The 27105-nt window shown below is 37.7% G+C and overlaps 1 protein-coding gene across 4 annotated transcripts in view; it reads left to right on the top strand.

Annotated features, from left to right (window-relative positions):
* Positions 1–1250: 1250 nt before the first annotated feature.
* The window catches only part of LOC110101438 (protein CONSERVED IN THE GREEN LINEAGE AND DIATOMS 27, chloroplastic), a 49422-nt gene continuing 23567 nt past the window's right edge, over positions 1251–27105 (top strand). The window contains exons 1-3 of one of the 4 annotated variants that reach the window (XM_020829344.2): positions 1251–1815; positions 1919–1947; positions 2806–2862. In XM_020829344.2, the coding sequence (XP_020685003.1) occupies positions 1335–1815; positions 1919–1947; positions 2806–2862 (567 nt within the window). In that variant the 5' untranslated portion in view covers positions 1251–1334. The remainder of the gene's footprint in view (positions 1816–1918; positions 1948–2805; positions 2863–27105) is intronic. The other 3 variants (XM_020829343.2, XM_020829346.2, XM_020829345.2) reach the window with 3 other exon arrangements.

Genomic DNA, 27105 nt, shown 5'->3' with positions numbered 1-27105 from the left:
TATCTGGCGAGGAATATTAACAAATTGTTGATCTTTATGAACTATTCTTTCTCTTTTGTTCACAAGGAGGAAATGCTTGTGCGAAATGGCTTGCTAATTGGGGGTGTGTCTTTGATTGCTTTTCTGATTTTATTACCACTAAACTCCCTGCTCTGCTGAAAGGTCTTTTTAAGATTAAATAAAATTGGTATGCCCTATATTAGAATTTAATGTTTGTTGTTGGCTGGAGCCTTTGGTCCCGTTTTCTTTGGTTATGGGGGCTGACTCTTTGTTATTATGCTGGGAATTTTACCTATGTTATTATTTTTTCTTATTGCTCTGTTTCTGCTTAGGTTGTAGCTATGCTGCTTGGTCAGGTTTTGTGATTTCCAGAATTCATTGTCTTTGTAGTCATGAATGGTTTTGAGGGTGCTCGGGTGGCCATGTCCTGCTACTTCTTTGTTGTTTTCTGGACTGTTGGTTCTCTCTGCAGTAGCCTTGTCTCCCTTCTGTTTGAGGGTTTTGTTTCTTCCTAGGGGTTGTGCTTGGCTGTCTGGTTGTGTGTTTTTTCGAGCAGGCTTTGGCCCCAGTCTAGGACCCTGTGTGCCTTGTGGGGTCTGGTTATATTCTAGAGCTCTTTTTGCTTGCTTCTTGGTGTTCTCCTTATTATTATATCAGGTGTGGCTTTTTCTTTCCTATTGTTGTTGGTTGGTGTGGAATATGTGATGCCTTACTTGGTTGAATTGTTCCTGACACTTTGTTGAGGAGTTGGGGTTATTTTGGTGTTGTGATTTACTTGCTAGTTTGTTTATTTGTATTAATTTTTGTGGTTAACAGGTTATTTAAGGTCTACATCATTTTCTGTGCCTATGCTAATGTGTTTTATAAGGTTTATGTTGACCATCTTGGCTGTTATGTGGATGATTGCTGGATCTATCATTTTGTTAGTTTTTAGTTTTATTTATGTTACTTTTATCTTGGGCTTCACCTTTTTTTTTTTTCACAATTTTCTTAGGGCATGTGTTTGTCATGGTGGATTTTTGGATAGGAAGCTGTATATGGATGCAAATTTTTATGTGCTTCCTTCTTTTTGGGTGCTCGCTCTTGTGCCTCATATAATGTACCTACGGTATATTGTATTTTTGCTTAGCACGGAACTCGAGCTCTTAATTTTTTTTTTCATTTTTTTTTATAGTTCTTTTGAGCATTAGTGAGCTTAAGATCCCTTTAAAAACTTTACAATTTTTCATGATTTAACTCATAAGCCCTATCAGTTTCCCAAAGAAAAAGGAAAATACAGCCATTAAATAATAATAAAAACCTGCTCAACGATCGCCGTTTCCGTTTATCAGCTCATGGCAGCTTCTATGGCTCCCGCCATATTGATTGCCCAAAAACCCTATCACCTTTCTCCAAAAACATACCCTCAGAGGACCCCGATCGGCTCGAGCACTAAAAGGTCGGTGACAATCGCTTCCTCGTCGCCGTCTTTCAGGAACGGAAGTCCGCCGGAGACAGAGTGCCCTGTTCCTTGGGATCAGCAGCCGGTGAACGAGTACCAGGCCCTCTCCTCTTCATTTCCCTTCTCCTTGGCCTCAGCAAATCTCCGTGACTACTGTATCAGGCTCTCTTTTTTAGGATCTTCCTTCGCGATCCTCGTCGGCCTCCCCGTTGCTACTTTCGGCAATTCCGATGTCACCAACACATCGGCCGTCGCTCTCAGTTGCGGTCTCGGCGCGGCTTCTTCTGGAATCCTTTTCGTCATGCTTGTCGTGCTCCGGATGTATCTTGGATGGGCCTATGTTGGCAATCGCTTGCTCAGCGCTACGGTTGACTGTATAAATCTGGAATCAGTTTTGTCTTTCTCTGCTTCATTCGATAATTTCACAGTATTCTGAGATGTGTTTTTATCTTTTTCTTTTTATTTATTTTATTGTAGATGAGGAGACGGGATGGTATGACGGGCAGGTGAGAGCTTTAGGGTAGGCTCTTATCTCATCTTCATTAGTATGATTTTTAGAATAGGGTTTATGGATCCTCATTTTTTTTATTGAGAAATGCTATGATGCCGATGGGTCGAAAACTAAGTTTTGATGTGCTGATACAGAGAGAGAAAGCTTGATAACCCTCATTTGACTATATATCGCACCAATTCCTTTATTCCAGCTCATCTAGGCTTTTTTCAATTGTGAGTTGGGTAGTGTGACAGTACTCTTGTTTCATTTATTTACGATTAGTGTGGAATAAGAGCTGTTCGTCCTATTATTTGAAAATCATTTTAAGTAACTTTTATATGTTACCGCAGATATGGTTTTTTGTTCTTCATAGTACTTATTTTGTTTTACACCAATTTTAATTTTTGCATTTGGAAACATTAAGTTTATCTATTCATCTAATGAATATAGTTTCTACCCTACAATCCCTCTAACATAATTATTATTATTTTTTCATTTCTCTTTCTCAATTTGGTTGCACATCAATTTTAGAATTCTCATTTTTGTCATTTTTAACTTAGCTATCAACTTTTCTTGCCCAACATTTATATTCATATGGCATGGCCATCATTCTTTAGCTATTAAAAAATTCAATTTGTAAAAAATAGAGAAGTTAACATTATTCAACAAGTTTTACGCTAGCTGTCAACTACCTAACGCAACCCTCAATTTTTTACATCCAGGACTTGGGACCTGACAATGTTAGTATTGATCCCGCATAGTAGGATAAAAGCTTGATATTGCTATTATTGTTAAAAACTAGGGAAGTCTTTTATGCTGAAATATATATGTTGATGTATGAAAAAGGCAATATTCTTCATTGATCTTGTAGATATGGGTAAAGACTCCAGACGTTCTTACTCGTGATCGTCTATTGGGCTCTTATTCAGTAAGTTCGTGTAGTTTAAACTGAGTATTGTTCTTTTTGCTTTGCTATTATTAAGAAGTTATTATGCAAGTTCCAATGCATACCAAACCTTTCACTCATAGCCTAGCACTAACAAACATTTGAAGTAATTGCATGATATCTCTTGTTTTTACTAGTTTGTTCAAATTTAGCTAGTAGAATATCAAACACAAGGTGTTATAGAGGTATTAAGAATAAAGGTGATGTACAAGATTGTGCGAATTATAGAGGTATTAAGTTAATGTGTCATACTTTAAAACTATGGGAGCAAGTTTTGGAGCATAGGTTGCGGCGTGATACTAATGTTTCTCAAAATCAATTTGGATTCATGCCGGGTAGGTCGACTATGGAAGCCATACATTTATTAAGAGGTTTGATGGAGAAATATAGAGAAAATAAGGAGGATCTACATATGATATTTATTGATTTAGAAAAAGCATATGATAAAGTTCCAAGAGAAGTGCTATGGAGAGTTCTTGAAAAGAAAGGAGTCAATAATGCTTATATTCAAATCATTAAAGATATGTATGCAGGAGCTTTTACTTGTGTTCAAACACAAGGTGGATTGACCAAGTATTTCCCTATTTCGGTTGGGTTACATCAAGGATCAGCCTTAAGCCCATATCTTTTTGCTTTAGTCATGGATGTTCTCACTAGACATTTGCAAGAGGATGTACCTTGGTGTATGCTTTTTGCTGATGATATTCTTCTTGTTGATAAGACTAGAGAGGGAGTTGAAGGTAAACTTGAATTATGGAGGTCAACCTTAGAGTCTAAAGGTTTTCGCTTGAGTAGATCTAAAACGGAATATATGGAGTGTAATTTTAGTAGTAATAGACCTAGTGAGGGGTTTGTGACTTTGGGCGATCAAGTCATTAATAAGAGTACACGTTTTAGATATCTTGGATCTATTGTTCAGAGTGATGGTGAAATAGATGGGGATATTATCAGTAGAATTCAAGTTGGATGGTTGAAGTGGAGGAATGCATCGGGCTTGTTATGTGATAGAAATGTACCCCTCAAACTTAAGGGAAAATTCTATAAGATGGTAGTGAGGCCTGCAATGCTTTATGGTGCCGAATGTTGGCCTTTAGAAGAGAAGCATAATACTAAGTTAAGGGTGGCATGAGGATGCTCAGGTGGATGAGTGGCTTTACCCTTAGAGATAGGATACGAAAGAGCATATACGTGAAAAGGTTGGAGTAGCTCCAGTAGAAGATAAGATTAGAGAAAGTCGCCTTAGATGGTTTGGTCACATAAAACGGCGGCCTTGCGATGACCCGGTTAGGAGAGTAGAGGTATTAGATTTGACTTTTGTTAAGAAAGGTAGGGGTAGACCTAAAAATACTTGGTTAGAAAATATTAGGAATGACCTTTCTTTGTTAGATTTAAACGAGAATTTGACTTTTAATAGGACACAATGGAGAAAAAGGATTCATGTAGCCGACCCCACGTAGTGGGATAAAGGCTTGATGTTGTTGTTGTTGTTGTTGTTGAATATCAAAATAAGAAAATTCTGTCGAGTGGATTATGTCCTTGATAGCTAATTAAGGCAAACACCAATATAGATTAAATTTCTGCCAGTCTTTGACAATTGTCAAACAGTTTGAAGTTCACCTAATAATATTTTGTAGTGCAAATTTTGGAAAGAGGCAATAGCAGCTAACAAAAGAAAGTATGAATTACATGCCAAATATTTCATTTGCTATGCTGTCAGTTAAAAAAAAGTAATTTTCTTAGTCCAAGTAAGTCATGGTGGTGGATCACTATGAAGAAAGATTGCTTCATGAAAAATGAAATACCAGCAAATTACCAAAGCGATTTTGAAAACAAACAACTAAATAGTCTCCATAGGAGTGATTTCTATTGTTGCTACTTCAATAAAAAGAGTAATCACTTACATTCACTCTGTAACAACTTAAAGGAGGCTTGGAGTAATAGTGTTACCTTTTGTTGACCCTCTTATAACTTAACTCATATTGGTAACGCTTTGGTCAGCATGGTTGTGAGTTTTGAAAAGGCCCGATTACGTTTGGTTGGCCTGGCATCCCATAATTAAGTCGTTCATAAATCATTGATGTTTTTAATTTTAAAAACCAGAGGCCTAGAATGTAAAAGTTGCATCATCTCTTCTACTACTTGATACTAAATTTTATTTTAAAACATAGTTGATCTATGATTTGCTCTTTTGGGCAGGTCCTTCCATTTACCTTCCATTGTGGTAATTAGCTGCTATTTCTTTAGCAATAGAGTCCACGCAGATTGTTGCCATTTTCGACACTATGCTAGTCTTACTGTGGAATTATGATTCCTTCCCAATCAACCATTAAAAAAGTGGACGAGGAGTCCGCATTGAGTCGCGCCTCAAGTTGAGGCGGAAGTCATGCGTATCGGGACTTACGCCTCGAACCATCCAGCAAAGCCTACGATTTTTTTGCAGGAGCAGTACGCATCAGAGCGTAACGCCTCAAGGCAATGAGGCACCACCTTAAATTTTTTTTTTCGTTATATATGTAAATACGACGCAGTCGATTTATATTCGCGTATTCGCATATATGATTAGGGCTTCCTGTGAGAATTGAAAGGTGAACTAGAGGCGAAGCCGTGAGGGATAGAGATGAAGTCGTGAGGGAAGGAGATGAAGCCGTAAGTGCAGGAGACGAAGTCGGAAGGAGACGACGCAGGAAACAAAGCCGAAAGCAATAACAGTTTCGAAAGCTTGAAACGAAGTCGAAGTTGTGAGTGCAGGAAACGTTCAGGCCTCGGTTAGGTCGAAAGAGCAGGTGAGCGGTGTTGTGGGCCTCGACTTTGACATGCAGTAATGCAAGGTTGAATAACTCCTGATTCGGCTTTCTTTCCTTCCTCGCTATGGACACTGTTGGTTCAACTTGAATAACTACAGTTAGCTAAGGTAAATCCGTCATCTCACCGCCAATTCTTTTTCATAATCCTCCTTATTAGAATATGTATGCATTTTTTCTTATCAAATTTAGATTTCTTGCTAAGCCGTCCTTCATCCTAGCTTATCTCAACTTAATTGGGTTTCTATTGTAGAATCCTGAGAGGCAAATTGGAATGAAAGAGTACATTTGTTTAAATCCCTAGATTGTACATATATTTATCCTATGATTTGTGTTTCTATTGTACTTCCTTTACTGTTTGCAGTACGGCACATGTCTGATAAATGCCAATATACTTACTTTCATATTGTCCCTGACATATTCTAGCTCACTCTTTTATAGAGGATATCTAATTTCATATTGTTTGGATATGTGGGGAAACTGTTGACCTTTTTACAAAAGAACAAAAAGGGAGCAAAATACCTCGTGTCCATCAAAATGCCGCCGAAAGCCTCCGTAAATCTCGCAAGAAATCCCGCTGAGTTACTGTTCCTACGGTGCCGTTTGCGTCATTTCCTGAAATCGCACCTCGATCCTCACCTTCTTCTTGTCGTTAAAAGCCCAATGAGCGAGACCTTCGGATCCTTCCACTCTCGGCTTCTCCACACGAACCCTCCGATCCCTCTTGCTTCCCACAACCGAAACCCAATCGATGTCTGCATACCTTTGATCGGACATTATTTCCGAACCCAGCCAAGCTCCTGGAATCCCGACGAAGGCCCTCCGACTGAGCCCTAGCTGAGCTCCCGTTGCTATTTCCTACTTTCGATTCTACCTTTTGTCCGTCTGTCGAAGTCGACCGAGCCCCAAGTAGATAACCGACCCCATCCAGCTCTCCTCCTGTAGCCAAAAACCCCTTTCTCGATCCGTTCGATCCAGATAGAGAGAGAAAAAGAAAGAGAGAGAGAGAGTGAGGAGTTCCCATACCTTTTGCCTTAGCCTCCACCTGATTCCTCTCCAAGCCCCCTTCGACGACGTGCCTTCCTATCGAATTTGAAGTCACGACATTTTGAACGGAAGCAACCACGGGATTCGCTTGGTCTGAAGGTAACTTTCCCCTTTCGTGCATTTCTTTGGCCAAATCTCGTAAGAATGCCGAGTCAGAGAGAGGAAAGGGGGAGTTTAACTCCATGACACGATTTAAACATGATTTAGAATAAATCATGCATAAATCCTATTCTAATCCTGTATAAATTTTGTATTAATTTTTTTATTAATTCAATTTAAATATAGTTAATTATTTTTAATATAATTATATATTATTTATTATAAGTTAACCCCCTATACGGCTCTCATAGCACGGTGGGAGGAAATCCGGTCCAACACCTACAACGAAGCGGGTAATCTCCTAAAATCCCATTTTCGACGTTTGCAACGGACCGGAGAACCACTTATATGCGCTCTCGTAGCACGGTAGGAGGGAGCTCGATGCGACGCATACGGCAAGTGGGTAAGCCCTATACACGCTCTTGTAGCGTGGTGAGGAAGTTACTTAAGTACCTGTACACACCCTTGTGACGTAGCAGGGAAAACTACTTGTGATCTCGTACAGATACCTTTTAAAGATCCTATACACACTCGCGTAGCGTGGTGGGTTGAAAAAATGTACGGCCCGGTGTCCCCCGACACCTACCATACACGCTCGAGTAGTTTGGTGGGATGGCCCAGTCTCTCGAATTTTCCCCTAAACAGGAGAGACGCTGGGAGGCTGTTTAAATTTCAGGTGAATGTGAGACTTGACTCGGGCTTGATTTGAACTCAAAAGGACAAGAACCTGGACTCAAATGAACAGTGGACTTGAGGACTTGTACTTGAATGCAAATCAAATGATTGATCAAGATTTGAATCATTTTAATAAATAATTTAACTTGATAAAGAACTCCAACTTGAATCATGCGCAAGAAGACTTGTGGATTTACACTCTAATGAACTAAATAGAGACTTGAACTCAGAACAGACGAACAATAGAGGATTTGATTTGAGCCTGGACTTAAATGAAGTCAAGCTTAATTGAATTTAAATCCAAGCAAATGACAATGAACTGCAGAGGACTATGATTGATTTGAACTTGAACTTGACACAAGAGACTCGAAGAATCAAAATAAAGGATCATTGGTTATTCAAGTATCACTTTTCTTCCTCTAGTTGGGAAAATAGAAGACTTGTGACACTTAATTTGGGCTCAAACACATATACAGTACAGAATCATGTATAAGAGAACAAACTCAAACTAATATGCAGGGATTTGTATCTAGCCTTACAAATCCAAAGTCCACCTGAACGATCAAAAGGAACCTGGACTCGAATCAAACTCAAATGACAAAGGACTTGTCACATTCAACGTGACTTATCTACGAGCGACAAAATAATTCAGCCTACAATGAGCTAACAATAAAGGGGTATTTGAAAGGCTTGGGGAAAAATGTAGTTTTCGTACAATGTCACTTGATTGAAAGTGAGTACCCTGCTCTCCCACAAGTAAAGATGTGCGACAAATGTGATGACTCGTTGGCTGATATGCAAGAGTTCTACCGTAAGTTTTAAGATGCTTATACAACCTATAATAAGGCAGTGGCAAGTAGATGAATCTGTCTTCTACAAGCAGGGGAGATTTGATATACAATATACGCAAGTACTTACAATCCTTTTACAAACAAATGCAATCATCAAAACCTCCTGAGATTGGTGAAAGGTAGATATGATACTGATGCAAATGGCTATTCTACGAATTTTGTTAGGAGGTCGTAGTGAATATAGCGATCCCCTACAAATACACATGAGTCGCTTATGGATAACAATAGTGAGTATATCGTAGGCACAACGAACCACTGTGGACACAAGTGTAGATGTCGCTTATAACAACGGTGATTGAGATGTTGCAAAGTACGTCGGGTATAAAGACAACTTGATGTACGAAAAATGACACCACCTGATAGAAGGAAATGGATGTTTGAACAAATTAGAACTAAACTTCCTGGTATTCCAAAGTTTATTCTTGGTCCTATCCTTAGGAAGAAAGCAGTTCTGGTGTCCACAAACACCGGAAGGAACAAGTCTACTACACTAAAGAGATTGAAAAGAGTCTCTTTCAAGATAGTGTCCATGAATTTCAAGAAGGGCTCTCTCCAGTGAATGAGAAAGGGGAGTCAACATCAAGATGAGAGATGCCTCTTGACATCCAGATAACACTGCCACCGGATCTACAACACTCGTATTAGCGGACAAAAGATATATATAAGCTCTTAAATGAAAAGTTGTGTGCACTTAAACGGTAGTTACCTGCACAACTACAACTATTTCAAAATACACATGCACGTGCACCATAGCTTGTATACACATAGGTACACAAAGTGGTATGTCAAATCATTGAAATTCTAAAAACCTGCTTGAGCCACAGCGAGCGTGTTATTGGTACACACATGAAGTCTGGGGATGCTGAGCGGGTCAATAAGTGAATTCAAATTCGAACTTGATCCTTCTATACGGATCAATAGGAGTCGACAAGGTTCGAACCTTCAAAACAATTACACGGTAGTGAAGATCGGTATATTTATTTTAATACATTCATATTAGGCCTTCAAGGCCTATAATCAACAGAATTCACTAGCAAAGGCATGAAGCCTACAAAACCCGATCCTCCTATGCAGATCAATAGGAGTTGACGGGGTTCAAACCTTTAAATAAATACATGATTTTGTCGACCGGTGCATTTATTTTAATATATTCATATTAGGCCTTCAAGGTCTATAAGAAAAGAAATTTATGCCAAAGACCATAAAGCCTACGAAATCCGATCCTCTATCGATAACTCAACATAGTTGATAAGATTCAATCAATAAAGAGAAAGAGAATTCAAAGTCACCCCGATGATGGTCGTGCTGAATGGAGATCTCAACCGGAAGGGTTCATAAATATTTTCAAATGCCACTTAATTACTCCAAAATCCAAAACCCCAAATGTCCTAAATTTCAAGATCTCCATCAATTTAAACACTTAAAGAACAAAATTCATCCACCCTTCGCAGTAGTTTGTCAAGGTGGACAAATTAAAATTTACTTTAGCTCATATAGAGCTAATGCCTAGTCGAAAATATCACTATGATCCATTCTCAAACAATCTCCTACTATTAAAGACGTGGTAGTGTCCTATAACTGGCTAGTTTGCCGCCAAATGGCACCGCATGATAAACGGTTATGACTCGGGGCCCTCTGAACCGAGTGATTTTTGCCGTCAAATAGCACCACGAAATTCTGGTTATTACCAGAGCCAGTACGCTTCTTAGTGACATCAAATCCTTGAGATATGAATCAATATGATATGATTGATATCGCATAAAATCCTCTGTTAGCTAAGGTGGATTCAAATTTGTCCTCTTAGACAAATATTCATCCTAGGTCTATAAGGTACCATTGAACGAAGTAACCCATGGCTGCCGACAATGATCCTTCTGTCAGGTTGGGTCGACTACCTCCTCTGACTAAGTAGACCAAGGACCACGATGGCCCGGGATGACGGAACCATGGGATCTTGATCAGGTCCATCATCCATTCTCCCACCATCCGCTTTAAGTGCGAGATGGTGAAATTTTTAATTTTAAATATCCAATTCTTAACAATTTCCAAATACCTATACAAATGCTGCTACTATATGCCAGATGCACATATCTCTACATATCTGATTGATGACTAGCCTTAATCGAAAGTTCTCTCTCGTGACCGGGAGAGGTAATTAACTATAGGGGCTTATACCTATAGAAAACCAGAACTCAGATTATAAAGTCCTCGCAAAATGAGGGCGAAATCTCTGGGTAGTGTCTTATCTACAAACCCATCTGCCTTTCAAAATTTATCCAGAAACTTAAATTCGTTAAAACTTCCTTGCCAAAGAAAAGCAGTGCGGGCAGAGTCTGGGGCCGAATTTTTGGAGCACATATATTTCTAGCGACTCCGCTGGGGATTAGTTTCTCTTTCTATCTTTAGCTAGTCGTTTAAATGGTATAGTAGCAGTAAAAAAAGTAATGATAATATTGAGCTCTATATAGTAAACATCAGGATGTGATACTTGGTCGTTATGTCCAAAGATCTGTCACTGAAATGTTCCAATAGAGCTAAAAGCGATCATCTATTATGATGGTAAACAAAGAAAAAATCAAGATATGTACGGTGAGCACCAGGGTGTGACACTTGAAAGTATATTCGAGAATCCACTACCGAAAGGTCCTGACATAAAGAAAAACAAATATAGAGACTCATATCTCTAGAAAAAAAAAATATTCAAAGAATGGTGTGACATCTAGTGTGTACTCCTAGAGATCCACCATTAAAGAAATTTATCAAAAGTGGATCCCAAAGATGGCCCCTACAGACAATGTTCTTGATGGTCGACAACTTGAAGAATCCTTCAAGAAATCCCATCGTTTTTAAACTATATCTTCTTGGACTGAGGAAGATCCTTGCTTGACCTTCATCATTGTCGTTCTATCAGAAGACCAAGTAGAAGAAATAAAATAAATTCTCTGTGAATTCAGGGATTGCTTTGCCTGGACATATGCTGATATGCTTGACTTATCCCCTAACGTAGCAGTTCACATATTAACCATCAAATCAGATGCAACATCTGTCAAACAAGCTCCAAGAAAAATGTGATTGGAAATTGAAGAACAGATGATTGCAAAGACGAAGAAGCTTATATATGCAAGCTTTATTCGTGAAGAAAAGTACGTTGCTGGATTGTCTATATAGTCACTATAAAGAAGAAGAATGGCCAGATTTGTATGTGCATCGACTTCAGAGATCTCAATAAGGTGTGCCTAAAAGATGACTATCCGCTCCCAGTATCAGAACTTTTAGTCGACAATACTTCAAACTATGATATGTTCTCATTTATGAACGGATCGTCGGGCTACAACCAAATCAAAATGGCGTATGAAGATGAAAAACATACATCATTCAGAACAGCTATAGGCATTTTCTACTATGCCCTTCGGCCTGAAGAATGCTGCTGCCATATATCAACGGGCGATGACTCGTATATTTGATGATTTGATTCATCAAAAGGTTGAATGCTACGTGGATGACTTGGTCATTAAAAGCGTGGATCGAAAATATCACCTTGATGACTTGAGAATCATGTTCGAGAGGATCAGGAATTACGATCTGAAGATGAACCCTCTCAAGTGTGCATTTGGGGTATCCTCAGGGAAATTCCTGGGGTGCATTGTTCGACATCGAGGCATCGAAGTCGACCCCAACAAAATCAAAGCAATTATGGAGAAGCCACCTTCAAAGAATCTTCGACAACTCCACTCCTTGCAAGAGCAACTGACTTTCATTTGGCGGTTCATATCGAATTTGTCGGGTAGGCGCCAACCATTTTCAAAGCTGATGAAGAAGGATATACGCTTTAAATGGGATGATGAGTGTCAAGAGGCTTTTGATAACAGCAAGAGATAATTATTAAACATTCTATTCTTGTAGCGCCAATTTCGGAAAAGCCTCTTATATTGTACATGGCAGCACTAGAAGAGTTTCTTAGAGCATTATTGGCCAATCATAATGAAGAAGGAAAAGAAAATGCACTCTACTATATCAGCCGGAGATTGTTAGGTGCAGAAATATGCTACTCTCCAATTGAGAAACATTGCTTGGCCATGATTTTCGCAGTTCAGAAGTTCCGCCACTATATGCTGTCTCATGAAATCACCTTGATATCAAAGATCGATCTGCTGAAGTTCCTGATGATAAGATCAGCATTGACAGGTAGTTTAGCCAGGTGGGCAGTGATACTGTTATAATTTGACATCACATATGTTCCACAAAAGGCAATAAAAGGGCAAGTACTGGCGGATTTCCTCGCTGCACATCCTATCCCTACGGATTCACCGCTTAACGACGATCTGCCTGACGAACATATCATGAATATCGAAAAGGAGGAGATGCTACAAGTATGGGAAATGTATTTCAATGGAGCATCATCAATCAAGTGCACTCAGCCTCCAAATCTAGAAAAAGCTTAAGCCGGAATCGGTTTCATCTTCGTAGCACCTAAAGGGAGGCATAATGAGATTTTCATTCAGCTTGACTGAACCTCGAACCAACAATGAAGCCGAATATGTAGCTTTAATAGCAGGATTGGAGATTGCAATCGATGTTAGAATTCAAAACCTCCAAATTTTCGGCGATTCTCAACTTGTTGTAAATCAAGTGCTAGGAGTCTACAAAATCACAAGTTCGAGTTGGCCTATTATCATCGGCAAGTTCTTGAACTTATGAAGCAAATTCCAGTTGTCAAAATAACTCAAGTCCCCCGAGGTCAAAACAACAAAGATGATTGCCTTGCTAAATTGGCTAAAGAAATGACGAATATGGATGATGAATGACCTATAATAATTATGGTGCACAACCGTCGGGTCTTAGAGCCAGCACTATTATAATTCTTGTAAACAGAGGCAATACCAAATTCGAGCCAACAGGATGCAACTTCACTTGATCCCCAACCTCCCCGACCAGTTGATCTTGAAGGTCGACTTGAAGAACAACAAGTTCCTAAAAAAAGACACAAGGCTAGTCAAACTTCAGAATCGTGGTGGCATTGCCTAGATGTCGAAGAAGAAGATTGGAGGCAGCCTTTCATTGACTACTTTAAAGAAAGCAAGCTACCAGCAGACAAGTTATTAGCTGCTCAAATCAGGAAGAGAGCACTACGATATGCGTTTGTTAACAACACATTATATCGGTGTGCTTTCAATCAAATGTGACTAAGGTACCTGTGAACCAAAGAAGCTGATAAAGTGATAGTAGAGGTTCATGAAGGACTTTATGGAGTGCACCAATCAGGTCCCAAGATGGCTGTTAAAATCAAAAGAATGGGCTACTATTGGCCAAGAATAGTAAAGGATTGTATCGATCATACTAAGAGGTGTTATGAATGTCAAATACACGGTTGATGTTATACATCAACCGCCAAATCCATTGCATCCTACAATAACATCTTGACCATTTGAATGTTGGGGTACTGATATTATCGGGCCGATAGATCGGCCGTCATCAGCAGGACTTCGCTTCATCTTGGCAACAACCGATTACTTCTCTAAGTGGGCAGAAGCAACTCCTTTTAAAGAAGTTACATCTGAGCATATAATCAACTTCTTCACGCACAATGTCGTCTACACATTTGGCGTGCCACGCCTTATAATCTCAGACAACGGCACAACATTAAAAAGTACAAAAATTTACAAGTTCGGCGATCGGCATAAAATCAATTGGCGAGATTCCTTCATATACTATCCAAGAGCAAATGGTTTGGCAGAAGCTTTCAACAAAACACTGGTGAAATTGCTAAAGAAGATTCTCACAAAGAATAAAAGAGAGTGGCATACAAAAATGGCAGAGGCACTGTAAGCGTATCGTACAACTTACAAAAAGTTAACTAAAGAAACTCCTTACTCTCTAGTGTTTTGAGTTGAAGCAGTGTTGCCATTAAAAGTTGAACTTTTATCCCTTTGAGTAGCTATCCAGAATGAGCTCACGTAAGAGCAAAATGCTCGGTTAAGGGTGGAAGAGCTTGACGCACTTGATGAACACATGTTGCAATCTCAGCAGAACCTAGAGATTGATCGAGCAAAGATGACAAAGTCTTTTGATCGAATGGTACATCTTCGATCATTTCAAGAAGGAGAATTGGTCTTGGTGTAGAGAAGACCAATCATCCCATATAAAAAAATTCGTGACAAATTTGTATACAACTGGAAAGGGCCTTTCTTCATCGAAAAGGTGTACCAAGGAGGGGCTTATCAACTCATCGATCTGAATGGTCAGAGGCCCATGCCGCCGATCAATGACCGATGCATAAAATTACCCAGGAAAATTTTATGTTTAATACGCTATGTTTTCGTATATGTTTATTAGCGTATATATTTCACATTTTGGAATTCTATGGTGTTATGAGAATATATTTCAAAATCCTCCATCAGAGTGGGGGCATTTTAAATATTTATTTGGGTTAACATCATACTATGCGCCGAGATCCCCAAATAAATATTTAAAATATCAAAATTCTAAATTCATTCCATTTCTAAAATGTCCCTGTGAGATAGGGGGTGTTTTAAATATTTATTCTGGTCTACATCGTGCTGCATGTCGAAATCCCTGAATAAATATTTAAAATTATCAATCTAAATGTTCTTTTGTGCTAAAGAATACAAATATTTCTTTTTCAAAGTATATGCAGGTGACATTTCAAAACTTTAGGACACTGTTTTCTCCAACAAACCAAGACTTAAAGGTCAAGAAAGAGACTTTTGTGGCTACACACTCGTACAAATTGAGCCGAAGAAGCTTGATGTCTTTTAACAGCCTGAAGCTTAATGTGCGAATGGGTGTAAAAGGTCGGATCCAACAAGCCCAAATATGGCTGGATCGCTGGCAGCTCCGTTTACTCAAGAAGCCATAAGAAAGGCTGTAGATGCGGAACCCCCACTTCGTCAATCTGTTAGTAAGGAATGTAGGAAGAACGAAGGCTAATTTGACTCGACCAGTTCAAGTGATTGTAATCTACTAAATCTCCTAATTGACTGGAGAATCAAAGTTCTAATGGGAGGATGAGTCTCGAACAACCACCGAATGCTCGTAGGCTCCAAATCTTCAACCACAATGGCCGACTCCAAATTTAATAACTTCATCAAAATCAGCATTGGGGAGCGCAATTCCCATAGCTCAAGTCTGAAGACTGAATGGGTATAAGAGGTTGGATCCAACAAGCCCAAATATGGTCGAATCATTGGCAGCTCCATCTACTCAATAAGCCATAAGAAAGGTCATAGTAGAGGAACCCCCATCTCAGCAACCAGAGGACGAAGAGCTGTCAAATTCTAGCTCTCCCGATCTGATAAACTCATGTGACTCAGATTAAAGTCTTCTCAAGTGGTTAATGATCAAGTTACTACCTATATTTGGTACTATCGACCGAATCCAAAACCTGCAAATCCTTCAACAAATTCGCAAAGCACAAAGCGAGGATCGAAGGAACTCTTCTTCAACAAGTTCGCCAAAGCACAAAGCAAAGGACCGAAGAAATTATCTCAAAGTTCATGAAATGCCTATGGCTGAACTAAAATGATTCATCATCAACAAGTCTGTTATGCATAAAGCTCTAGACCGATGACTTCTCGCCATCGACCTAGTATAAACCTAAAGGGTTTAGGTCACTGGCATCTACCCCTTCATCAAGCTCGCTAAATCTAGAAGCAAAGGGCAGAAGACATACAAATCTTCTGACAAGTCAGCAAAGACAAATCAGATAACCTTTCATCTAGTTTGTCACTCAGAGCACTAGGGCAGAAGAAATCAAAATATCAGGACTCAAGCCAAAGCTACGAAAAGAGCACCCTGGATGACATCATCAAATTTGTTGGGGGGCATTTGTTGACCTTTTTACAAAAGAACAAAAAGAGAGCAAAATACCTCGTGTCCATCGAAATGCCGCCGAAAGCCTCCGTAAATCTCGCAAGAAATGCTACTGAGTTACTGTTTCTACATCGCCGTTTGCATCATTTTTTGAAATCGCACCTTGATCCTCACCTTCTTCATGTCGTTAAAAGCCCAATGAGAGACCTTCAGCTCCTTCCACTCTCGGCTTCTCCACACGAACCCTCCGATCCCTCTTGCTTCCTACAACCGAAACCCAATCGATGCTGCATACCTTTGATCGGACATTAGTTCCGAACCCAGCCAAGCTCCAGGAATCCTGATGAAGGCCCTCTGACCGAGCCCTAGCCAAGCTCCCGTCGCTATTTCCTACTCCCGATTTCGCCTTTTGTCCATCTGTCGAAGTCGACCGAGCCCAAGTACACGACCGACCCCATCCAGCTCTCCTCCTATACCCGAAAACCCCTTGCCCGATCCGTTCGGTTCAGATAGAGAGAGAGAGAGAAAGAGAGAGAAAGAGAGAGAGAGAGAGAGAAAGAGAGAGAGAGAGAGAGAAAGAGAGAGAGAGAGAGAGAAAGAGAGAGAGAGAGAGAGAAAGAGAGAGAGAGAGAGAGAAAGAATCAAATTATGATTAATAAACTTCTAATTATAATTAATCATTAATTAATTATATATTAGTTATAATGAAATAAATTTAATTATAATTAATTTTTCATAAATAATATTTAATTAGCATTAATCATAATTAATGATATTTTTTAAAAAAGAAGCTCTTGCCTCGAGCTACGTGCTCACGTCACCTCGTCGACCACCAAGGTATATTTTCCTTAACTCAAGTTCTCATTTTCATCATTTGCGGCGGATCGACAAACCCCTAATACGCCCTCTCGTAGCACGATGGGAGGAAACCCGGTCCGACGCCTATGACGAGGTGAGTAATCGCCTAAAATCCCATTTTAGATGTTTGCAGTGGACTGGAAAACGACTTATATGCGCTCTCGTAGCACGGTGCGACGCATACGGCGAAGCGGGTAAGCCCTATACACGCTCTTGTAGCGTGGTGGGGATGTTACTTAAGTACATGTACACACCCTTGTGACGTGGCAGGGAAAACCACTTGTGCTCTCGTACGGATACCTTTTAAAGATCCCATACACGCTCACGTAGCGTGGTGGGATGAAAAATGTACGACCTGGTGTCCCCCGACACCTACCATACTTGCTCAAGTAGTTTGGTGGGATGGCCCAGTCTCTCGGATTTTCCCCTAAACGGGGGAGACGCCGGGTGACTCCTGAAATTTCGGGTGAATGTGAGAGTTGACTCGAACCTGATTTGAACTCAAAAGGACTAGAACCTGGACTCAAATGAACAGTGGACTTGAGGACTTGTACTTAAATGCAAATCAAATGATTGATCAAGATTTGAATCATTTTAATAACAATTTAACTTGATAAAGAACTCCAACTTGAATCAGGCGCAAGAGGACTTGTGGATTTACACTCAAATGAACTAAATAGAGACTTGAACTCAGATCAGACGAACAACAGAGGATTTGATTTGAGCCTGGACTTGAATGAACTCAAGCTTAATTGAATTTAAATCCAAGCAAATGACAATGAACTGCAGGGGACTATGATTGATTTGAACTTGAACTTGATACAAGATACTCGAAGAATCAAAATAAAGGATCATTGGTTATTCAAGCATCACTTTTCTTCCTCTAGTTGGGAAAACAAAAGACTTGTGACACTTAACTTGGGCTCAAACACATATACAATACAGAATCATGTACAAGAGAACAAACTCAAACTAATATGCAGGGATTTGTATCTAGCCTAACAAATCCAAACTCAACCTGAACGATCAAGAGGAACCTGGACTCGAATCAAACTCTAACGACAAAGGACTTGTCACATTCAACATGACTTATCTACGAGCGACAAAATAATTCAGACTACAACAAGCTAACAATAAAGTGGTATTTGAAAGGCTTGGAGCAAAATGTAGTCTTCGTACAATGTCACTTGATTGTAAGTGAGTACACTGCTCTCCCACAAGTAAAGATTTGTGACAAATGTGATGACTCGTTGGTTGATATGCAAGGGGTCTACCGTAAGTGTTAAGATGCTTATACCGCCTATAATAAGGTAGTGACAAGTAGATGCATCTGTCTTCTACAAGCAGGGGAGATTTGATATACAATAAAACCAAGTACCTATGATCCTTTTACAAATAAATGCAATCATCAAAACCTCCTTAGATTGGTGAAAGGTGGATATGATATTGATGCAAATGACTCGTCTATGAATTTTCATAGGATGTCGTTGTGAATATAGCAGTCCCCCACAAATACACATGAGCCGCTTGTGGATAACAATAGTGGGTATATCGTAGGCACAATGAACCACTGTGGACATAAGTGTAGATGTCGCCTATAACAATGGTGATTGAGATGCTGCAAAGTACGTCGGGTATAAAGACAACTCGATATACGAAAAAGGACACCTCCTGACAGAAGGAAAGAGTTGTTTGAATAAATTAGAACTAAACTTTCTGGTGTTCCAAAGTTTATTCTTGATCCTATCCTTAGGAAGAAAATAATTTTGTTGTCCACAAACACCGGAAGTAACAACTCAACTACACTAAAGAGCTTGAAAAGAGTCACTTTCAAGGCAGTGGCCACGAATTTCAAGAAGGGCCCTCCCCGGTGAATGAGAAAGGGGAGTCAACATCAAAATGATGAGAGTGCCTCATGACATCCAGATGACACTGCCATCGGATCCGCAACACTCGTATTAGCGGACAGAAGGCGTATATAACCTCTTAAATGAAAAGTTGCGTGCAGTCAAATTGCAGTTACCTGAATAAGTACAATTATTTCAAAATACTCTTGCACGTGTACCGTAGCTTGTATACAAATAGGTACACAATAGGGTATGTCAAATCAATGAAATTCTAAAAACCCACATGTGCCCCAGCGAGCGTGTTATTGGTACACACGTGACGTCTAGGGATGCTGCATGGGTTAATAAGTGAATTTAAATTCGAACCTGATCCTTCTATACGGATTAATAGGAGTCGACAGGGTTCGAACCTTCAAACAAATACACGGTTGTGATGACCAATATATTTGTTTTAATAAATTCATATTAGGCCTTCAAGGCCTATAATCTAGAGAATTCACCAACAAAGGCATGAAGCCTACTAAACCCGATCCTCCTATGTGGATCAATAGGAGTCGACAGGGTTCAAACATTCCAATAAATACACGGTTGTGGCGACCGATGTATTTATTTTAATACATTCATATTAGGCCTTCAAGGTCTATAACAAAAGAAATTCATTCCCAAGCCCAGAAAGCCTACAAAATCGATCCTGTGTTGATAACTCGACAGAGTTGACAAAATTAAATCAATAAAGAGAAAGAGACTTCAAAGTCACCCTCATGATGGCCGTATTGAATGAAGATTTCAACCGGAAGGGTTCATAAATATTTTCAAATGCCACTCAATTACTCAAAATTCAAAATCTCAAAAGTCCTAAATTTCAAGATATTTAAAACTAAAATCCATCCATTCAAACACTTGAAGCATAAAATTCATCCACTCTCCGTAACCGTTTGCCGAGGTGGACAAATTAAAATTTACTTCAGCTCACATATAGCTAATGCCTAGTTGAATATATCATTATGATCCATTCTCAAACAGTCTCCTGCCATTAAGGATGTGGTACGTGTCCTCTAAATGACATCGCAGGATAAACGGTTATGACCCGGGGTCCTCTGAACCGAGTAGTTTTACTACCAAATGGCACCACGAAATGAGGGCGAAATCTCTAGGTAGTATCTTATCTACAAACCCATATGCCTTCCAAAATTTAACCCGAAACTTAAATTCATTAAAACTCCGTCGCCAAAGAAAAGCGGTGCGGGCGAAGGTCAGGGCCGAATTTTCAGAGCCCATAGAAACTAACAAGCGGATTGTAATTTTGTTGTTTTCACTTAACTGTTGTTTAATGGGTGATTGCTTGACAAAATTTTTCATAATACACATAAGGTAGTTCTGATCTTGTGTAATATGAAATTATCAACAATACTTGCTTCTTTATGAACTTTATGATCAATAAGCATATTTAAGTTTTTTCCTTAAAATGTCATTACCTTTGTATTCTGATACTAAATTTTTTCTGATTATGTATTTTATTAGCCTAAATAATAGTAAAAAAATTTTTCATTTGATTTTATCTTTTTCAATTTTAGGGAACTCTTTAATAGATTTTTTTTGGGACTTTTCACTTAGTAGTAGTACCTTAATGTATTTTGATTAAACTTTTGAGTTCAAGTACATTCAATGTTTGGAGAGTGATTGTTTGGCATTCATTGTTCATAATATGCATGCATAATAGATTTATGAGCTTAGTTATAGAATCATTCATTGTTCATAATATGCATGCATCCATTTAATGTTGTTAGGAGTTCATCATGGATCAGTATGTTATGGTCTGTTGGAAGGTATGGAAGAGGACTATAACCTCCAAGCATGTATGAGCTGAGGACTTGGATGCTGAATGAGGAGGTCAAGAGAACTTCAAAAATGTTGGATAGTGTTAAGAAGACTTGGATTGAGATAGGAGTCACAATAATGCCAGATGGTTGGTCAGATATTCGACATAGAAGTATTATTAATTTCTTGGTCAACAATTCATATGGAACAATTTTTCTCAAATCATTAGATGTTTCAAGTTTTGGAGCTTTAAAAAATTTCAAAGGTATTATTAAATATAATAAATTATTTTTTATGTTATTAATTTATTATTGTTTCATTCTAGAGCTAATAAAATATAAATTGATATAGCGATAAAGGAACAAATATTTTAGATGAAGAAGAGTTTGAGAATGACTTTGAGATTAACTATGAAGATTCTTCTGAAGACAATCAAAGTGATGATGAGCCTGCATTGGGTTTTGATCCTAAGGGGATGTTTTATTTTTAAGTAAGTTTATTTTAAATCTTGTATTCCAGTAATATTATCCTAGAACAAATCTTCAAATTCATACAACAACAATAACATCAAGCCTTTATCCCACTACGTGGGGTCGCCTGCATGAATCCTTTTTCTCCATTGTGTCCTATTAAAAGTCAAATTATTGTTTAAATCTAATAAAGAATGGTCATTCCTAATATTTTCTAACCAAGTATTTTTAGGTCTACCCCTACCTTTCTTAACACAAGTCAAATCTAATCCCTCAACTCTCCTAACTGGGTCATCGGAAGGCCGCCTTGACTAAACCATCTAAGGCGACTCTCTCTAATCTTATCTTCATGTATATGCTTATTTTGTATATTATATCTAAGGGTAAAGCCATTCATCCACCTGAGCATCCTCATCTCTGCCACACTTAACTTAGTATTATACTTTTAATGGTCAACATTCGGCACCATAAAGCATTGCAGGCCTCACTACCATCTTATAGAATTTTTCCTTAAGTTTGAGGGGTACATTTCTATCACATAACAAGCCCGATGCATTCCGCCACTTCAACCATCCAACTTGAATTCTGCTGATAATATCCCCATCTATTTCACCATCACTCTGAACAATAGATCCAAGATACCTAAAACGTGTACTCTTAGTAATGACTTGATCGCCCAAAGTCACAATCCCCTAACTAGGTCTATTACTACTAAAATTACACTCCATATATTCCGTTTTAGATCTACTCAAGCGAAAACCTTTAGACTCTAAGGTTGACCTCCATAATTCAAGTTTACCTTCAACTCCCTCTCTAGTCTTATCAACAAGAAGAATATCATCAGCAAAAAGCATACACCAAGGTACATCATCTTGCAAATGTCTAGTGAGAACATCCATGACTAAAGCAAATAGATATGGGCTTAAGGCTGATCCTTGATGTAACCCAACCGAAATAGGAAAATACTTGGTCAATCCACCTTGTGTTTGAACACAAGTAATAGCTCCTGCATACATATCTTTAATGATTTGAATATAAGCATTATTGACTCCTTTCTTTTCAAGAACTCTCCATATCACTTCTCTTGGAACTTTATCATATGCTTTTTCTAAATCAATAAATATCATATGTAGATCCTCCTTATTTTCTCTATATTTTTCCATCAAACCTCTTAATAAATGTATGGCTTCCATAGTCGACCTACCCGGAATGAATCTAAATTGATTTTGAGAAACATTAGTATCACGCCGCAATCTATGCTCCATAACTCGCTCCCATAGTTTTAAAGTATGACACATTAACTTAATACCTCTATAATTCGCACAATCTTATGCGTCACCTTTATTCTTAAAAATATGAATTAACACACTCATTCTCCACTCATCTGGCATCTTCTTAGTCTTCAAAATAGTATTAAAAAGTTTAGTAAGCCATGAAATTCCTTCATCTCCTAAGCATTTCCACACCTCTATTGGAATATCATCAGGTCTAACAGCTTTTCCACCATTCATTTTCTTTAAATTCTCTCTAACTTCAGTTTTACTAATACGCTGATAAAAATAAAAATTTTTATTTTCATTTAGGGTGCTAAGGTCACTATAGTCAATCTTATTTTCACAATCTTCATTAAAAAGTTTAGCAAAATATCTCATCCACTTTGTTGAATATCATATTCTAAGAAAAATATATTTTGATCTTCATCCTTAATACACTTCACTTGAACTAAATCCTTACTACTCCTATCTCTTTGTTTGGCTAACTTATACATATATTTTTCTCCCTCATTTGTATTTAATCTATTATATAAATCACCAAAAGCTAATGTCTTTGCATCGCATATTGCTTTCTTAGAATCCTTACGAGCCACTTTATATATTTCCCAATTATCAGAATTTTTAAAATTAAACCAATTTTTATAACAAATCTTATTATTTTTAATCTTTTCTTGCACAATTGGATTCCACCACCAACTATTTTTACTATTATGAGCTTTTCCCTTTGATACTCCAAGCACATCTTTTGCAATATTCTTAATATCACTGGCCACTTTTTCCCACATAACATTAGCATCCTCATGCACAAGACAAAATCTTAAGATCTAAAAGCTTACTCTCAAAAATATTTTTTGTTAATATTTTTTTAAAATCTTCAAATTCATAATTGACATAATATTTTGTTATTTTTGTCATTATTTATAATTTTAAATTATCTTATTTTAATCATTTTGAGGCTTACGCTTCGATCCGCCTCGAGTCTTACGCTTCGATCCGCCTCGAGTCTTACGCTTCGATCCGCCTCGAGTCTTACGCCTCGCCTCGCTTAGAAAAAACGCCTCGATTCTCGATTTTGCCTTTTAAAATATTGTTCCCAACTATTTGTTATTTGTCACGAGGCAACAACTTCCTCAAATGGCATCCCCCTTTATCTCCACTTTTTCATTTAAAATGTGGAACCTTTCCTCAAAGTTATCAATAATCAAGCATATGATGCTTTATGGAATTGCTATGCCCTAATCAAATCTAGAACTGGATCTTAATCTTAAGTAGTTGTGCGTTTTCTGGTGATGCAGTTCAACTTCACGTTTCACGTTGCAGAAGTATCAATTATGTTTGTTTTCTTAATTGTTTTTTTGCATAGATTCTCCACAACTTACCTTTCTTTCGCATTTATGTCCCAATTGTATTTTAGTTTCTCTACTTTTATGTCCACGTCAATTCATCATTTTCTCTTCACGCCTACCCCACCTTTCTCTATTCTAATTGGAGGCGTGGGAAAAATGAGGGTTTTGTTATTGGGGATTGCATACATCATTAAAGTATTTTAAAATATTCAATGGAATGAGCTATTTAGATGTAATCATCAGATTAAGAGCCTTTATTTTTAGCAAGTAATAACGTCCACATGTGCATTGACAGAGGAGTCAAACGACAACTATTATGGCCTTCTTTTGCAACTCATTTTCGTTTGCATTTTTGCATGTGTACAAATAATGCATCCAAATAATTCTACAGGTACTTTGTTGGCATAAGTACAATAACTCAAGTGGTTAGCTGCATGCATCACCAGTGGCTAGGGAGATCACATTAAAGCTTGTGGAGGAATCTGGATGACTTCTTTTATCCATACATGCTTTCATAGGGCCATGTTACTGGTTCAGTAGTGTTATTGTGTCGTAGAAGGCAAGAAAATGGGGTAGATTGCCATGCTGAACGATTTTAGGGAGTTACATGGATATAAGGAGGGTGTGTTGAAGTTAGAGAGTTCCATAAAACGATAGAGAGAGATAGCACATCAGTTTGCTTGTGGAAATATCATTGGCCCTTGGGAATTGCAATACCTAGATCTTTCGAGCTCTCATTTGTGGGGAGTTGCAGGGTAATGGTAAGGATTTGGGTGAGGTCTAGGCAGAGTTTAGAGTGAGAAGGATCGTAGGATAAATGATATTTTTTCATTGTTGATGGCATAATATTCTAAATATTTATGTAGTTTGTGAGGAATTGATATTTTAAAAACTTAAATAACTGTTTTTGAAGAATGGATATATTGATAGGGATAAAGTTTTAAGGGGGCTCAATATAGAATAGTTGACTTGGAATTAAAAAACTTAGATTCTTCCACCTATTTAATTTTAGCCCTCAATCCACCACCACAACTTGGCTATGCCACCTAAGACACCCAAAAAAAAATTGTTTATAATTATTTGGTGGCATTAATGTGTGTGGAGTGGGGGTTTGATGAGGGCTATGCAGTCAACGATGTGAGCTACATACAAAGCTTGCATACAATATAAATATGCTTACATTTTCTTTAATATAAAAATAATGATAGCCCACTAGATACGTAAGTATATATGCCGATAAAGTAATACAGTGATAGAAAACAGTTTCAATCACACTAGGAAGTTTTCTGTTTAAATGCAATTAAACTACTACTGTCTAATATAAATACTCAATTTATTTTATTGAATGTAACAAATGTTTTTTGTATTTTTTTCCACTTAATGAAAACTTGAAACAAAATTGAATACTAATGTAAATAAATTATTTTGGAATAATGAATGCAAAATAACATAATTTTTCTAAAGAGACTTAATTTTAGATATGGATTAGAGCATATGCATTTCTAAATCTTTGTTGAGCTTGTAGGGATGAAAAGGGAGGTTTATGACCTTCATATAATGATAATATCTCTAGAGAACCTATAAGATTTAACATCCTATGTCTAGGTATGTCAAAATTTTATTTCAATACTCTTATTTGTTCCAATATTCCTCCATCGAGGCAATAAATCATACTAGATATTTACTACATACTTGACTATTATATGCATTAAATTAAGAATGATATTGAAAAAATCTATAAACTAATTTAAAGCGCAAGAGTCTACATTTATATTTGCTATGCATTTACATCATTAGAACAAAATTTAGAGATTTAGCCAGACATGGATAACACAAAAAGCAAACTTATGTTCATTTCATTCATATAAGAAAAATATGCCGGAGAATTTATAAAGATAAATGTCACTCGAGAGTATCAATTGATATTCTCACACTCGTTCCTCCAATAATAGAAATGCTTATACAATATAGGCTAAGTTCTCCAAGTGAAAGTATCTTGTACTTTCCTAGTCTCCCTTAGACTTTACTCTAAGTGGAAGCTAAAAAAAATATTCAAAAGTACAATGCTCCACTAAAAAAGATAAAACTTCCCTTGCAAAAGAACTGAAAAAATATTTATATAAGTGCAGGAATGGCCTTAAGCGCCACAGCGCTCGACATGGATGCGCTGCGATGGTATAAGATGAACTAGTGCCTCGACGTTATTAGGCTTACTCCACTGCAACGCTAGGCTAATCTTGCGTGGTTAATGGTTGAACTTGCATGTTTTTTTGGCTTAGTTGGCATGGCTTCTTGTTTTGGCAACTGCTCCACCACGACCCTGCAAAAGTTGAGTGCTATGACACTTGAAAATGCAATTCAGCACTGCGGTGTTGAAATGCTCGGTGCTGTAGCACTCGTTATCCTGAGACTCCAAGGCTGTTGTGCTGATTTCTCGCACAACGGTGTTGCAACGCTAATTTTGGCTCCACAACGGTGTTGATCTTTTGCTATATTGCTACACTGATCTCCTTAAAATTCAAAAGCAATCGACGCTGAAATTTTTGAATTAGGCGCTAGGGCGTTGTAGATGGAAATGTTGCGGCACAGAATCAGTGGGTGCTGCAGCGCTCGCTCAATTATGAATTTTCGTCTTCTCTTGAATATTTTCTTCATAATTATAACTAGAACAACACATTTTCATTGAATTTTAATTCAATAAATAATATATAATTTACACTTGACAAATTCCCCTCAACATAAACTCTTGCTTGTCCTCAAGTAATGGTGAAATCACCTATTGATTAACTTAATATCCAAAGTAAAATTTGATAATTTAAAATTACTAAAATATATGATAATACGTTATAGTCTACAAGTAACTTAGAATGATCACCTATTATTCTAATATGAAATATTATAATAATTATCTTAATTAGTCACCCTTCTCATTGCTTGCATTCAATCTATTAACTATGAGTATAGGTGTAAAGTTTATTACTTATTTTAGAAATGTATACTATGTTACTTAGGGATTAGTTGTGCTTTTAGTTAAATTGGAAGTTCAATTGTGCACAATTATATGTAGTAATTTACTGACAATGTCCTATTTGATTTAGAGTATTAGAATGCTTATTAACTTGAGGTTCAATTAATACCAATTTTTAAATTTTATCATCTTTCTCTTTTTTCAAAAATTTCATTTGATTTTTCATATTTTTATTTTTTCTTATGGAGTACAAAATTAATGATTTTGAATAGTAGTGTTACTTTCAACTTCTCCTAATTGATTTAATATAAGAATTTGGTAAGATTACTAATTCCATATTT

Source organism: Dendrobium catenatum, unplaced genomic scaffold (assembly GCF_001605985.2).
Source record: "Dendrobium catenatum unplaced genomic scaffold, ASM160598v2 fragScaff_scaffold_175, whole genome shotgun sequence".
NCBI classification, from domain to species: Eukaryota; Viridiplantae; Streptophyta; class Magnoliopsida; order Asparagales; family Orchidaceae; genus Dendrobium; species Dendrobium catenatum.
This window is presented reverse-complemented; position numbering and strand designations above follow the sequence as displayed.